The sequence below is a fragment of the Triturus cristatus genome, chromosome 11, assembly GCF_964204655.1.
Source record: "Triturus cristatus chromosome 11, aTriCri1.1, whole genome shotgun sequence".
NCBI classification, from domain to species: domain Eukaryota; kingdom Metazoa; phylum Chordata; class Amphibia; order Caudata; family Salamandridae; genus Triturus; species Triturus cristatus.
The window spans coordinates 429,536,325-429,550,550 of NC_140594.1; the positions used below are offsets into that span (position 1 = coordinate 429,536,325).

At 44.2% G+C, this 14,226-nt stretch overlaps 1 protein-coding gene across 2 annotated transcripts in view; it reads right to left on the minus strand.

The window, feature by feature from the left end:
* The window catches only part of GMCL1 (germ cell-less 1, spermatogenesis associated), a 615,261-nt gene that overhangs the window by 459,315 nt on the left and 141,720 nt on the right, over positions 1–14,226 (minus strand). For both annotated transcript variants that reach the window (XM_085636262.1, XM_085636261.1), the window contains exon 5: positions 5,256–5,368. In XM_085636262.1, coding sequence (XP_085492388.1) covers positions 5,256–5,368 — 113 coding nt within the window. The remainder of the gene's footprint in view (positions 1–5,255; positions 5,369–14,226) is intronic.

A 14,226-nucleotide genomic window follows, 5' to 3' on the forward strand; every position in this document is an offset into this window, starting at 1 on the left:
AATTTTGTTTAGTGGCAGTTTTGGCTCATAAATTCATGAGTAAAGGTCGAGCTATTTTCAGCACCTACAAGTCCCATCTGGTGAGCAAACTAAGGCTGGAAAGGAACAGGTGTTCTGTTCATGCAGAAAGTGAATGAGCAATAAAGATGCCATTAATTTTTTTTTTATCTTGACATATTTGCTGTCTCTTCAAGGAAAGAGGTCAAATGTCAGTTGTCTTTTAACTAATTGCTGCTTGGAAAATGAGGTTTATTTTTCTCTCTTAGTAGAGTTGGAGGTTCTTGTCATGTGAGCAGTCTGAAGATGTCAGTTATTTTTCTCAAACACAACAATTGAATAAATAGCCTGAAAATTTATATTACTAATATTTCAAAATAAGTCAGGAACTACAAAAGTACATTAGTTGTAATTAAGAAGTGTGATGCAAACAGAATTAAATAGGAGCAAAACAAACCAGAACACTTTACTTGGTGATGTGCAAGTGACACATATTTGCAGAAACTATTTCCAAACATTCTTTGTGCACTATATAGTTTTATCAGAAAAAAATGCATGTCAGTGGGAAGGTCTGTGGCCATTTCAATGTAAAATCTGCTGATTACAAATGAAGGTGTGCTACCACGTTATGCTTTATTTATGTATTTATTAAAAGTGACAGTTTTGAAACATGATTTCGGAAACGTTCCTGCCCCCGCCCTGATGAAATTGCTGTTAATGGACTAAGAGGCAAGTAAGGGGTCATGTGTATCCTATATGTGGCTAGATTTGTATTATATATGGAAAGAAAGTTTAGTCTATTAAATCAAACAAAAGAGTTTTTGTACAGCAGACATGCTGAACTCGCACATTTGAAGGTGCTCTCATATATGTGGGTTTTTTTTTTTGCAGAGTTTTATATAGCGCAAACTTGACCCGAATCCAATCAGGTATCAGAGCGCTTTACATAGCACCAGTTACGTTACATGAGGACACACATTCATTTTTTGTTAGGCACGGGGAGATTAAGTGATTTGCCCAGAATCATAGGATGTTCAGCTTCATTACCGAGACTCGAACCCAGTTCGCCAGGTCCGAGGTCGAGCGCCCTAGCCGTTAGGCCAACTCCTCTCCCCCATATGTGATAATGAAGAAAATGGCGGCTCACTGAATTAAAGTATTTGCCCACGATCACATCACTTGAAACCAGTTTGTGGGTCAAGAGCATTACAAATAGGTCAAGTAGATTATTTACGTCACTAGACCTGCAGGTCTAGTAAAAGTTTTTGTGATTTTTCGAGGCCTGGTAAAGTAGCGTAGAGGGGTTAATGTGCCTGCAGCAAAGAACGTGTACCATGCAGATCACAGAACTGAATGTGATTGAACTATGAGTAGCACTATAAATAAAATTAAGTGCACGTCAGACAAAGGCTATGCAGACATTAGGGGCACTGTTGGAGAGTAGTAGTCAGAGAATTCATGGTGGAGAAGGAGGTTATGGAGGAGGAGAGAGACCAAAAAAAAGACTATCAGAACGGCCGCCACCAGTGCTACAGCATGCCTTGGCTGGGAGTCTTAGGCCCCCCTCGAAGTTAGGGTCTAGTTGCGCTCCTGTCTGTTGGCAATGCAATCTGCAATAAACAGGTAAGGAACAGGTTTGCTTTCCCCTATATTTCTGTATTTGAGGTGGGTTGCAAAACGAAGATGCATTACCTGATCAAAGAACTCCTTCTATAGCCCCCAGCACCTCCCTTTGCCAGGGGCGTGTAAACTCTCCTACTCAGAAGCAGAGGCTGAGGCCTCTCTGTTGTGTCCTTAGCCCAGGATAGAAGGAGACACACCACATGCTGTGCCTGCTCTGGCTGATCAGTCAATGGCTGGCCAACAGTTTGTGCTAAGTAGGGAACCTGCCCCAAATCTGATAACAATTACTAACATCGGGCCACAGGAATTTGTCCTCGGGCACCGGCGAATTAACCCACCTTTTAATTCCGACCCAGAATGAAGAAAGATTAGCAGGTCGAAAGCAGGGCAGTCATAGGTAATGTTTTAAAACTTTAAAGTATGGCCCTGAGAACAGTGGAAGTGCGCTGGAGTTTTTTTGTCCTCTGCGTCCCCCCCAACACTTGTCTCCTGTGTCCCCTCCACTCCACAATTAGGGGGGGTTTAAGTCCCCCCCACATCCCCCATACTTCCTACACCCAGGACGACAGGCCTCACAAAGTCCGAAGGGATTTCAATCTCCTCAGCCTCCGTGAGGCTTTTGTTTTATTTGTTAGACCATTCTGCCCTATAGAGGTAGAAAGTTCTAATAAAACATAAGTAAAACCGTAAATCGCTAAAATCTTCAATCTCGAAACAATTGTTGACAGAAAACCAACAATACTGAATGCCAGTTAAAAAAAAAAATAGCCTACTACATAGAGGTTTTAATCTGTATTATACCTGTGACACTCACTGAACCTATAAACAGTGTTTACTCTATCGAGAGAGTTCATTCTATACCACACTGTTTACAAACACAGAAAATCTCATGATAAATTCACTACAGAGGATTAAAACAAATATACTGAGAACAGTGTACACTCGGTGCAACAGTTGTCAAAATAATATTCGCTAAAAAAATAAAACACCAGTCTGACCGTGCTACAGAATATACTACCTGCACCCTTCATACTGTGGTCAATACTTTACAGATCGCTCATGTTCTCTGGCAAAACCAGGACACGTGCATATCTTAGTACCTAGTGCACACAGTCTTCTATTTTAAGTATAAATTATCAAGTGACAAGATTCTCTCCAACAATTTAATCTTCCTTAAAAAAGTTAGTATCTACTACATAGAATTTTTCTCCTGTTGAAAAAGTATTCTACACACCTAAAACGTTGTGTGGAACAGAAAGAATACAAGTCAACTGTCAGTTGCACACAGAGTTACTACTGAATGTAAACATTCATAACATCTTCAATACCCGTTTACAGCTATAGTGCATTAGGAACACATGCGTTTGGTAAACATTTACATTAATTAGCTGGAACCAAAATGACATAGAAAAGGAGAATGGTAGTTACCAGACATTAAGCAAACTGCAAAAGAAACTTGCACACTCATTGGATGGTGTCATCAATTATGTCATTTGAGATGACATCAGTGATGTCATAAATTAGGGCACAGAACAGGTCATCAGTAATGCCATGTGAGGTCATAAGCAGTGCCAGGCAGGGTAACAAGTTATTGTTAGCGCTGCCCACTATAACTTCTGAATCTCTCTTTTTTTTTTTTTTTTTTTAGTTCAAAACTTTAATGTGGCCACTGAGTTATTCAGCCAACTATAACGTTACTTTAACCTTTGGCATGATGGGATTTAGAAACGACTGTTACCTTAAGGGAACAGTGAGCATTTTCAATCTAGTTTACCAGAATGCCTTTTGTGTTGCATTTGTAATCATTTTCGTCTGTTTTTTATGATTCCTTAAGCAAGTTAAGGTTTTTGTTGGAGTATTACACTGCGGTTTCCCTTTAGGAGTCCCAACACTTCAGACTTTCAGAAAATGTATTCTTCCATATGTTAAAGGAACTTTATATAATTTTATAATGGAAGATGTACACTTAGCACTTCTCAGTTATATGAGCTTTAAGTGCAGCTGCATCCACAACACACGTACCAATATTTAGGGGTTTATGACTACTAATAAAGATCCATTTCATAAAGAACAAAGATATATTACAGGTGCATCCAGCTTGGCTTTCACATCATTCCCTTTCCTCTGCAAATCTCTTCAAAAGTTTCCACAACTAAATTATTTGCACACAATGCGACCGGAAACATGATGCGATTGTCTTTAGTGGACGAGTTAACAGCATGTACTTCTAAATTCAGCACTGTAACAGGAAATCATAAAGAGGCCAATAGCGGAGAAGTAAAAACACATTATTGCCAGGACAATAACTTTAAAGGGTAAACAGCCTTCAGAAGAAGCGAAGAGACAAAAGCATGCTTTCAAGAAGTAATTTTAGAGTGGAAATAAGAGCAGATGTATTAGTTGCACGCATAACACATTGTAGGCAACAGTAGTGTCCTTTCTCCAAGTGTATGTTTGGTGACCGGTCAGTTTCTACTGTATGTAATATTTTACTATAAGACTGGTGAAATAAAGTGGCACCAGGTGCTTTTAAGGGTTGCATGATGCTACCTCGAAATACACTATGTAAAAGGTACAACTACGTTGTCAATACATTGACTGCAACTGTATTGTTAAGTTAAATTTGAAATGCATTTAATAACTTCTTCAACCCATGTGTCCGGGCTCTACAGATAAATAAACAACTTTCGTCAATCCAACCATCACTTATTTAAATTAAAATAATTATTTTTAACCTAACTCCTTGTCCTTGACATTATCTTAGTATTAACTCCCGACCCTTTATTTAAATTTTATAATTATTCTTAACCAACCTCTAAGGCTTACCCTCACCTCTGTTTAAATTTAAAATAATATAATTAGTCTTAAACTAAGCATGATCATAAATATAACCATTATTTAATAGGCATTAAATGAATTTAAATAGTTATCCTTCACCCAACTGAACTCAAAACTCATACCGCGTGATCAGATGATCAGAACACTAAAAATATTATTTTTCCATGAAACAAAACCTACATAGGCAAATATGCCTACTCAAAGGATCACAATATACTTTTGGTGGTACTTTGTGTAAGTTGCAATACTCATTTTAGGATCTGGGAAAGCCCTTTATTAATATCCTCGGACATCAAGACACCTCACAACAGTAGAACTGATGCCAATTACAAAAGTGAAGAGGCTTGTATATGAAATTACAAGAATGCAATATGGCTTGCTCCAGCTTCCAGAATGCAGATAACAAATGCTGCTTTCTGAATCTGTGCACTGCCACTTCAAGGTACCCTGTTGGATTGAATTCAGAATCCACCATAAACCATATACACCAGCAAGAATCCAGAAAGAAAGTGGTGCGGTAACATTTTTCTAGAAAAAGAACTTACACAACTGTCTATGTAAAACAGCAATGAGGCAATAATTTGCGGGGGTAGTGGTGAGGTGCATAAGACAGATCTGTGGCGATAGGGTAAAAGATAGATACAGTAAATGCAAGAACTAAAAAATAATAATGGGCTGATAACTTGGTTGACTGTGAATAAGCTAGTGGTAGGGAAATAAGCATTAAATAGTGGTAAGGTGAACGCAGTAACCAAAAGCTTCACAAATTAACTAACAGGTGAACGGTCATCTCTTACTTTTTCTTCACAGTGTCCAAGCCATAGGTCCCAGCGGCAGTGTGGTAGCTGCAGACTGTTTTCACACTTATAGTTTCCTTCATAGCCTCCCCACATTGTTGAATTAAACCATCCTGGAAAAAGATACAGAGTAGGGCATCAAAGGTAAAAGGTTTCCATTGACTAAACCTGCCCCATCACATTCCACCTTAACTTCGGAATATAACCTGGTCATGGCCAAATGCATTCTCATCACTTTTGGCACAAAGGCAATGGAAAATATGCCTCTAGAAATTAGGCCACATGAACCGGGCCGCCTGAAAGCAAAGGCGCAATCACCCTTCTTTAAATTGCTTCTTAGCACACAACTTATTTGACGGATTGTTCTGTTTGGGGAGTGGTTAGAGTTATACTTTGCTAACAGATTAAACTTGATTACCTGAATTCGGGAGAGTGAGGCCACCCAACTGCACAGAGGAAGTGAAGGTAAAGATTACTTACTTGAAATCCTAGTTTTCCACCACTTATCTATTTATGCTATGTTTTGTATACCATGAACAAAGTCAGGGGCACCACAGCACTCCATACAGTGATAAGAAAATATGAGCATTGAAACTAGTGGATTACATAATAAAGTTTTTTTTTAAACCGGTAAACCAGATTCTTAGGATATAACAATGCAAAATGTAAAGTAATACAGAAAGCTAATACAAATTCCCCTCAAGTATGCAGAGAATTAACAGTTCTCCTAATGTCCCCATCAGTGATAACAATATAAAGTAAACAATTTGCATAGTGAGCTTAAGTTACAAATTAAAGACAGGAACCAAGATTCCAGAGAGAAAATAGATAATGTAAAATAATACAGAAAGAGGAACACATTTTCTAACAACATGTTACAGAGTGGTGTATATCAAATATTTACAAGCTAGAGTTCATCTAGATGATAAGAACAGAGATGACGGTCAGTGTAATACATGAAGCAGGGAAGCACCAACAGAGTCCACAACTGTGTAGTTGAATGGAAAAGGCTACAGTGTGAATCCTTGTCAGAGGATGCTTCGCAATGTGAAGTTCTTTTAAATGTCTCCTGAAAGCAGATTCAGAAGTATATGTCAATTTGTTAGATGGAACCAGGCAATGAAACCCAGAGAGAGAGTGTGCAATGGTACTATATATTTTTTTTTTTCATGCACGAGATCCACGAAGAGTCTCCGATTTTTGAAGAGCACAAAGACCCACATGATTTTCAATTTTGAGAAGAGAGAAAGAATGGAGTTGGAGCTAAGGATAGCTATATGGATAGCTATATCAGCTAGATAGGCTGCACTATAGGCTTCCAGACCTGTTAGGACACTGTTCACCGGCCTCTGAAATGTGGCAGGTGCATTCTTCAAACCAAAGGGCAGTAAAATAAATTAGTAATGCCCACTAGGGGTTGAAATGCTGTTTTTGGCTTGGCATCCTCAGCTAGTCTGATTTGCCAGAAGCCAGGTCAAATGTACTCAGAAACGTGGCTGAGGCCAAAGTATCTATAAGTTAATCTGCCCTTGAAATAAGATGGGCAGCAGTCCTTGTGACTGCATTGAGGCCTCTTTAGGCCAAACAAACACTCATCTCTCTTTTTCCACCATTGGTGTGAGATTTTGCCACAAGGACGACTGGACTAGCACAAGGGCTATCTGAAGGCTAAATTACCCACAATTCCGCATCCTCTGGATCACTGTCCTGATGCAATCCCTGACATGATCATGCTGTCTGAAGATTTTACTCCCAACAGGCAGGCTGTCACCATTGTCTACTTCATGGATACACCAGGTGGTCTGACTGGGTGTCAGGGAGAACATATGTGTGTACTGATTGAGGATCTGCCTACATTCAGCTTGCTGCTGGTCAGTGTGGATGCCTGCCAAGGCTACTCCACCACTGACCTATCATCAGGGTTCTGAGAGAGGAGATCAAGCGAGGATCACTCTTTTCCTCCTGTCCCTCATCAGTTGCCATGAGCAAGCCCATGTCAGCCATGTCCACAAAAGTTTTCAGGCGGTTCACATGAAGCACCCTATGGGGACTTCTGGGAGTGCCTAGATCAACTAAATAGGTGACCTCACCTTTTTTGTTCAAGTATAGTGTGGGGGTCAATCCACTTGTTTTGGAGATCTGCTGGGGCCAAGGGCTCGAACACCCACACTTTCTGACCTGGCTGGTAAACAGCCAAGACAGCCTTTTGGTCATGCTAAGCTTTTTGAAGTTCTTGGCTGGCCTCCAGGTTTTTGCTGGCCTTCTTCATGTACTCAGCTGTGCGTGAACGCAGGCCAAGGACATAGTCCACAATGTCCTGTTTGGGAGGCTTGAGAGGTTGCTCCAAACTTCCTTCACTAGACACAATGGACCCCTAACTGGATGTCCAAACAGAAGCTCAAATGGGCTGTAGCCAACCCCCTTCTGAGGAACCACTCTGGAGGCAAAGAGAAGGCAGGGTAGTAAGATATCCCATTTTCGCCTAAGCTTTTCTGGGAGTCCCACCATCATATCCTGTAGGGTCTTGTTGAACCTTTTAACAAGCCCATTGCCCTGTGGATGGTAGGGTATTATAAACTTCTAGTTCACTTCACACTCTTTACACATGGCGGTAATATAACTAGACATGAAGTTTTTACCTTTGTCTGTTAAGATGTCCTTAGAGAAGTCCACTCTGGAAAAGATTCCCAGGAGGGCCCTGGCCACTACAGGAGCTGTAGTGGTTCTAAGAGGAATGGCTTCTGGGTATCTAGTGAAATGGTCCACAACTACTAGTATATAACTGTGCCCAGATGCAGATGGAGGGTGCAAGGGACCAACAATGTCAATCCCTATCCTTTCAAAAGGGACCCCAACCACTGGAAGTGGAATTAAACGGGCCTTTGTGGTGCCATCTGACTTACCACTGACTTGGCAAGTGGCACAGGAGCGACAAAACACCTTTGTTTTTTCAGACATATGGGGCCAGTGAAAGCGAGGGACAAGCCTGTCCCAAGTCTTGCTTTGCCCCAAGTGTCCTGCAAGATGAATATTGTGTGCCAGGGACAGTAGGAAACCTTTGAACGTCTGGGGTTTAACCAATCTCGTGGTGGCACCAGGCTTGGGGTCTCTACCTTCAGAGTACAGAAATCCATCTTCCCAATAGATCCTATGGGACCTACTGATATTCCCAGCTTCCTCAGCAGCAGTTTGCTATCTGAGGGGTACAAGAGAGGGGCAGGTCTGCTGCTCCAAACTCAAGTATGTCCTTGAAGGGCCCTCTTCCCCCAAGAACTCTGCCTGGTCAGGCCCAAGTTCCTCTGGGACAGTCCCTTCACAGGGGCTGAGATCATCTCCCTCAGGAGGTTGATCTTCACTAGGAGATTGTGAGGATGGCAATTCCTTACCTTTCCTGCTCCTACTCTTGGGAGGCACCTGGTCCATCTGTCCAGGATCCAGTGCCTTTTCAGTGCAGAGCTGTTTGGCCTGAGCCCTGGTGACAGCAAACACACTGGCAGAGATGCCCATCATCTCTGCATGAGTCCCGACTCATGCAGAGATGACTGGAGATGACTTGATCCCAAGCTGAAGTTTCTAGAACATTTTCCAACAATCTAAAGGTAGGTCTGATTACCACAACCTTTTTAGGTCCAGTTACCCCTCCCCAGCTGAGGTTCACAACTGCCAAGGAATGGTCAGGCCTGACATTGCTAGCGTTGGTGACTTGGTACATTTGTCCAAGTATGATCTGACCAGGGCACACAAGTTTCTATGTCACTATAGTGACACTGGCCCCTGTAAGCCATTGCTTCTTTCCCATTTATCAAAGGCTTTTGTCTGTACTTGCCCAAGTTAGTGGGACTTTTCAGTAAGGTGGCAAAGTCTATGCCTCCATCACAGACTAGAACAACCTGAGCTGGAGTTCTGACTAAGTCGGTACCCATCTCAGAACCCAAGGATAGCCCCACTAATCCCTTGGTTGCTGTACTACCACTTGTACTTGTGCTATGGGGAGCAGGTACCTCAGGGGAGGTAGTAGGAATTTCCTTGGCCTTTGGACAATCAGCATCCCTTGTACAATGGGTCTTTACCTTACAAACATAGCACCAAGGTTCCTTTTTTCTTTCTTGGAATTTTGGGACTCACCCCAGATGCAGGTTCTTGGGACCGCTGTGAAGAGTCTTTTTTATATTTACCCTTGTGCCCACCTTTATCCTGGGATTTAGAAGAATGTTACCTTTTCTGGTCACTTCTATAACCATGGTTTTGCTGCTTAACCCTGGTGCGGACCCATTTGTCGGCCTTCTTTCCCAATTCTTGGGGAGAGGTCAGATCAGAATCTACCAGGTACTGGTGCAAAAGTTGTTTCTGACAGTTATTAAGGATGTGCTCCCTCATTATCAAATTGTACAATCCATCATAGTCATGTACCTTGCTTCCACAAAGCCAACCTTCCAAAGCCTTTATAGCATTGTTCATGAAATCTACCCAGTCCTCGGTGTGTGTCTTCTGGGTGTCTCTGAACTTAATCCTATACTGTTCAGTGGTTAAGCCAAACCCATCAATGAGTGCACTCTTCAGAACTGAATATTTGTCAGCATCCTCTTCTCCAACAGTGCAGAGCTTATCTCTACCCTTGTTAGCAGAGGAGAGCCATAGGATAGCTGCCCATTGCCCTTGAGGGACCCTCTGAACTTTGCAGGCCCTATCCAATGCATTGATCCATTTCTGAATGTCATCCCACTCCTGGTAAGGAGGCACTATCCTACTCAGGTTCCTAGTAGCAAGAGTTTTCCCTGACTCCAGGGCTGCCACCATGAGACTCTAGTCCTTGCTTTCTCCTAGCTTTTTGTATTTCCAGGGCCCTCCTGTCAAGGGCCAACTGGACTCGCCTGAGTTGGAGTCTAACCTTTTCAAGCTTGATAAGGTGGTGTTCCCTCTCCAAGGAGCCCTCTCTCTGGCTGGAGATTGAGGTCCCTATGGAACGTCCTGAAGCATTGGACTCAGCAGAGCGAGACCTAGATCTCCTTGGTCTGCTTTGAACCCTCCCAGGAGGAATAAACTGGATCTACTTCTAGGGACATTGCAGCAGAACATGGCCTGTTGCGTACGGACCATCTTGTTTTCCTGTGTAATCTTGGAACCCTCAAATATTGTACGCAGGGACCCTACAATATAAATGGACTCGCACCACTAGGGTCTTTACCACAAAATCTGACTTAATTACAGTGTTATTGATTATCGCCTTTTAAAAATCAATGTCCGTTTGCGGCCCTAATAGACGAAAAAATCTGAACGGAGGATTATGGCCCTTAACTGTTTTTTTAAATCACTTTCTCTTTTTAAAAAAAGGGGGTTGCACCGTTTAGATGAGTTAAATACTTTTTATCACTATAAAAAACAGGCCTCTAGGAGTTTTTAAATTATTTTATGACGTATATTTACTTATTGTGATGGTATAAATGTAAATATTTTAATATCTATTCTTGATACACGTTCTCACTATGGTAGCATATTCATCATTGTAATGATTTTTATTAATCAAACAATAAAGTATTCTTCTTCTAGTACTTCTAGGGACACCCTCTGTACCATCTGCACTATTCCCTGGATCAGAGTTAATCATAGATGAGTCTTCAGACTCATCATGATCATGCTTAGAATTCGGGCCAGGGGGGGTTACCCCTCCTGTCCCATTTTCTGGAGCCTCCCTGTTAGACCTGTCAGCCCTTTGGGTGGTCCCTCCTCATCATTATTTATTTTGTCCCACTTTTGCCTCAAACCCTGTTTGAATTTTTCCTTTTTGGGAACCACCAGACTTTTTCGTGTTGCTACAGATTCAGGGAACCATTTTAGCTACCCCTGAAACTTCTGTCTGAGGGCCTGGAGCACAAAATGGTGGCCACCTGTGACATCACCAGCATCCACTGGAACCTACCAGCACCTTCCAGAACATTCCAGGAGATTCCAGAACTTTGTGACAGTTGGAAACCGTTTAGAATGTTGGGAGGATAAGAGAGGCAGTTGGCAGTTGGAGCTGGCAGTTGGCACCTGACTGGTGAAGAGAGAGGAGCACAAGAGTGAAGGAGGAAGGAGTGAAGCAGCAGGGGTGGAAACTTGTGCCTGGAGTGGGGTCCATAAACCCACCCTTGATACTTGTCCCTACTGATGGATCCCAGCCTATAGCCCTGTGGGGGAAGAAGACAGCAGAAAACCATCCTAAGGACCTGGACAGCAGGAACAGGCCTTGGAACCAATAAAGCAGCAAGATTCTGACCTGAGAACTGGTTTCCCTGGAGTCTGGCGTCGAGTAGCCGAAGACCTGGAGCCCGAGGTGGAGAAGCGGCGCTGACTGAGGTAGCAGACGTCGTACCCGGAGCCGCCTGAGGTCGTAAGAGGGCGCCGACGGAGGTCGAGAGGAATACCAAGGGTCGAGAAGGAAGTGAACCGAGGTCGAGTGAGCGGCGTCATCGGAAGGGTGAAGTCCGCCCTCCGGAGTCGTCGGAGACCGAGGTAGAGGAGCACCGGAGGTCGGGAGTGAGGATCGCACTCCGGAGTCGCCCGGAACCTGTGAGGAGGAGCACCGGAGGTCGGGGGTGAGGATCGCACCCCGGAGTCGCCGGAAGTCGACAGCGAGGCCAGGCCGGCCGACGTCATCGGAGCAGAGTGCGCCATCGGACCGGAGCCGCCCGAAGTCGACATCGTGAGGAGACTGCCCGACGCCGTCGAATCGGAGGTCGAGTTCGAACCGAGGCCACCGACATCGGACCGGAACCGCCTACCGGCGTCGTCAAAGAACTGACATTGTGCCGAGGCCGCCGAGACCGAACCGGAACCGCCTCACGGCGTCGACACGACTCCAGCGGCGTCGGAACATCAGAAAAGGGCAGTAAGTGGAGTAGAGGGCGCCTAAGGCCCTGTGGAGACCTGAGAGACTACTCTAAGGGGCTAGGGAGGTGCTGAAACCCACCTGACTGTGCCTGGGGTGAACTGGGACTAACCTAGAGAGGTTGTGTGGAGAAGGGAAGCCAGGGCATTGGAATTCCCCCCTTTGATCTACCTCAGTTTAGGCCTCAGCCTTTGCCTCAGCCAGGGAGTAGAACCCCCCCAAGCCTTCCACACCCTACAAGCTGTGCCTGGGCCAAATCAGCCCTTAAGAATTGAAGTGTCATCTGATTCATGAGTGTGGCCGTATACTTCTAATTACTTATTGGGGATACTGTATTTATTAAGTTCTTATCTATTTATTGCTGCACTATATTTATAGGTCCACAGGACTTGTTGGTGTACAGTATTTATTGGTACAGTATTTATTGGTACAGTATTTATTACCTCAAAGTATTTAATTGTCTGTATATATTGCACTTGTATTTATGCCCTGTTATTTATGATCACCCCTATTTATTTCATCAAACAGCCAATATTTATTTGACCTGCTCTATTTAAGAATCTGTATATTGTGATTGACCTATTTATTTTTCCAATCAGCAACTAAGAGAAAAAGATAAAGAAAGAATATTTTCATAATTTTTACGGTGTAGAGTCGTTTTTGGAACGGATGCACGCATGGTTATTGTATGGGTATATTGTATGCTTAGCACTGTGCCTGTTTCCTGACCACTCGAGCCAAGCTACCCCATTGTGTCGGGAAGGTCCACCACCACCCTGCGGAGTGGGAGTGGGCTGTTTCCAACATAAATTGGTGTTCAGTGGTGGGATAGAGCTGTGCCTACATATACTCAACAATAACTGTGGGTAGTCCATAGGCCTACACCGGGAGTTTTCTCACAGCGGCCTTCCTAATTGTGGGTTTTTGCTTTTTTCCAAATTTACTCTGGTGGTGGGAGGAGGTATTACTAAAGGTACCCCCCTGCATTGTTACTGCACAACACCTGTCCTCTAACCTGAGTGGGCAAGATGGAGTTTGTACTGGAAGATTTAGAAACGTACACTGTGGCCCAACTCAGGGAGTTTTGCCAGCGAGAGGGGGTGTACTGTCCCCCAGGAGCAAAGAAGGGTGCACTTCAAACCAGCTTAAGGGCTTGGGGGGAGGCACGCAGGGAAAGCAAGGCTGAGGAGGAAGACAGGGATGGAGAGCCTGACCCCGAGGGGGCTGAGATGTACCAACCTGAGGTGGGGAACCTGTCAGCAGGGCCCAGGACACTTTCTAGGGGGGGCAGCCGTGCCTCTAGTGGGGGCTTATCCAGCGTGGAGTTAGCAGATCGGAGAGAGAAAAGACAGCTCACATGGGATTTAGCAAAGCTGGAGAAGGAGAAGGAGGAACAGAGGTTGGCTCATGAGACGGAGAAAGAGAGGATGGCTCATGAGATAAGACTGAAGGAGATAGAGCTTCAGATCCTAAGAATTGGGGCACAACCTGTTCCTAATGGTGGCAGCCAAATCCAAGAGTCCACCAGGGAACCCAAACCTTACCTGCCAAAGGACATAGTAGCTAGCTATGGGGCGGGTGACGACATCGCCAAGTGGCTCGCAGCCTATGAGGTCTCATTGAGGGCCCATGGGGTTCCAGTGAAGTATTGGGGAGGGGGATTGTACAAATACATGCCTCCAGCTGGTAGGGATGCTTTATTGGCCCTCGAAGAGGAGGAGCAAACCCACTACCCCACCATGAAACTGGCGCTCATCAGGAAGTTTGGACTAACCCCGGAAAAGTACAGACAGAAGTTCAGGGGTAGTCACAAACTGGGCACACAGAATTGGGTGGACTTCCTGGACTATGCAAAGAAGGCATTGGAAGGTTGGATTCAGGGCAGTGAAGTAAGGAACTACGAGGAGCTGTTTGACCTAGTATTGAAGGAACACCTACTCGAGAAATGTTTCCCTGAACTGCGGCAACACCTGGTGGATAGCAAGCTGACCAGCCCCCGGAAGCTTGCTGAGGAGGCGGACATTTGGGCTAGTACCCGGGTGTCCACAAGGGGGACTGGAGGGGATACTCAAAAGGCCGGACAGGGCGCCCCCCAGAAGAAAG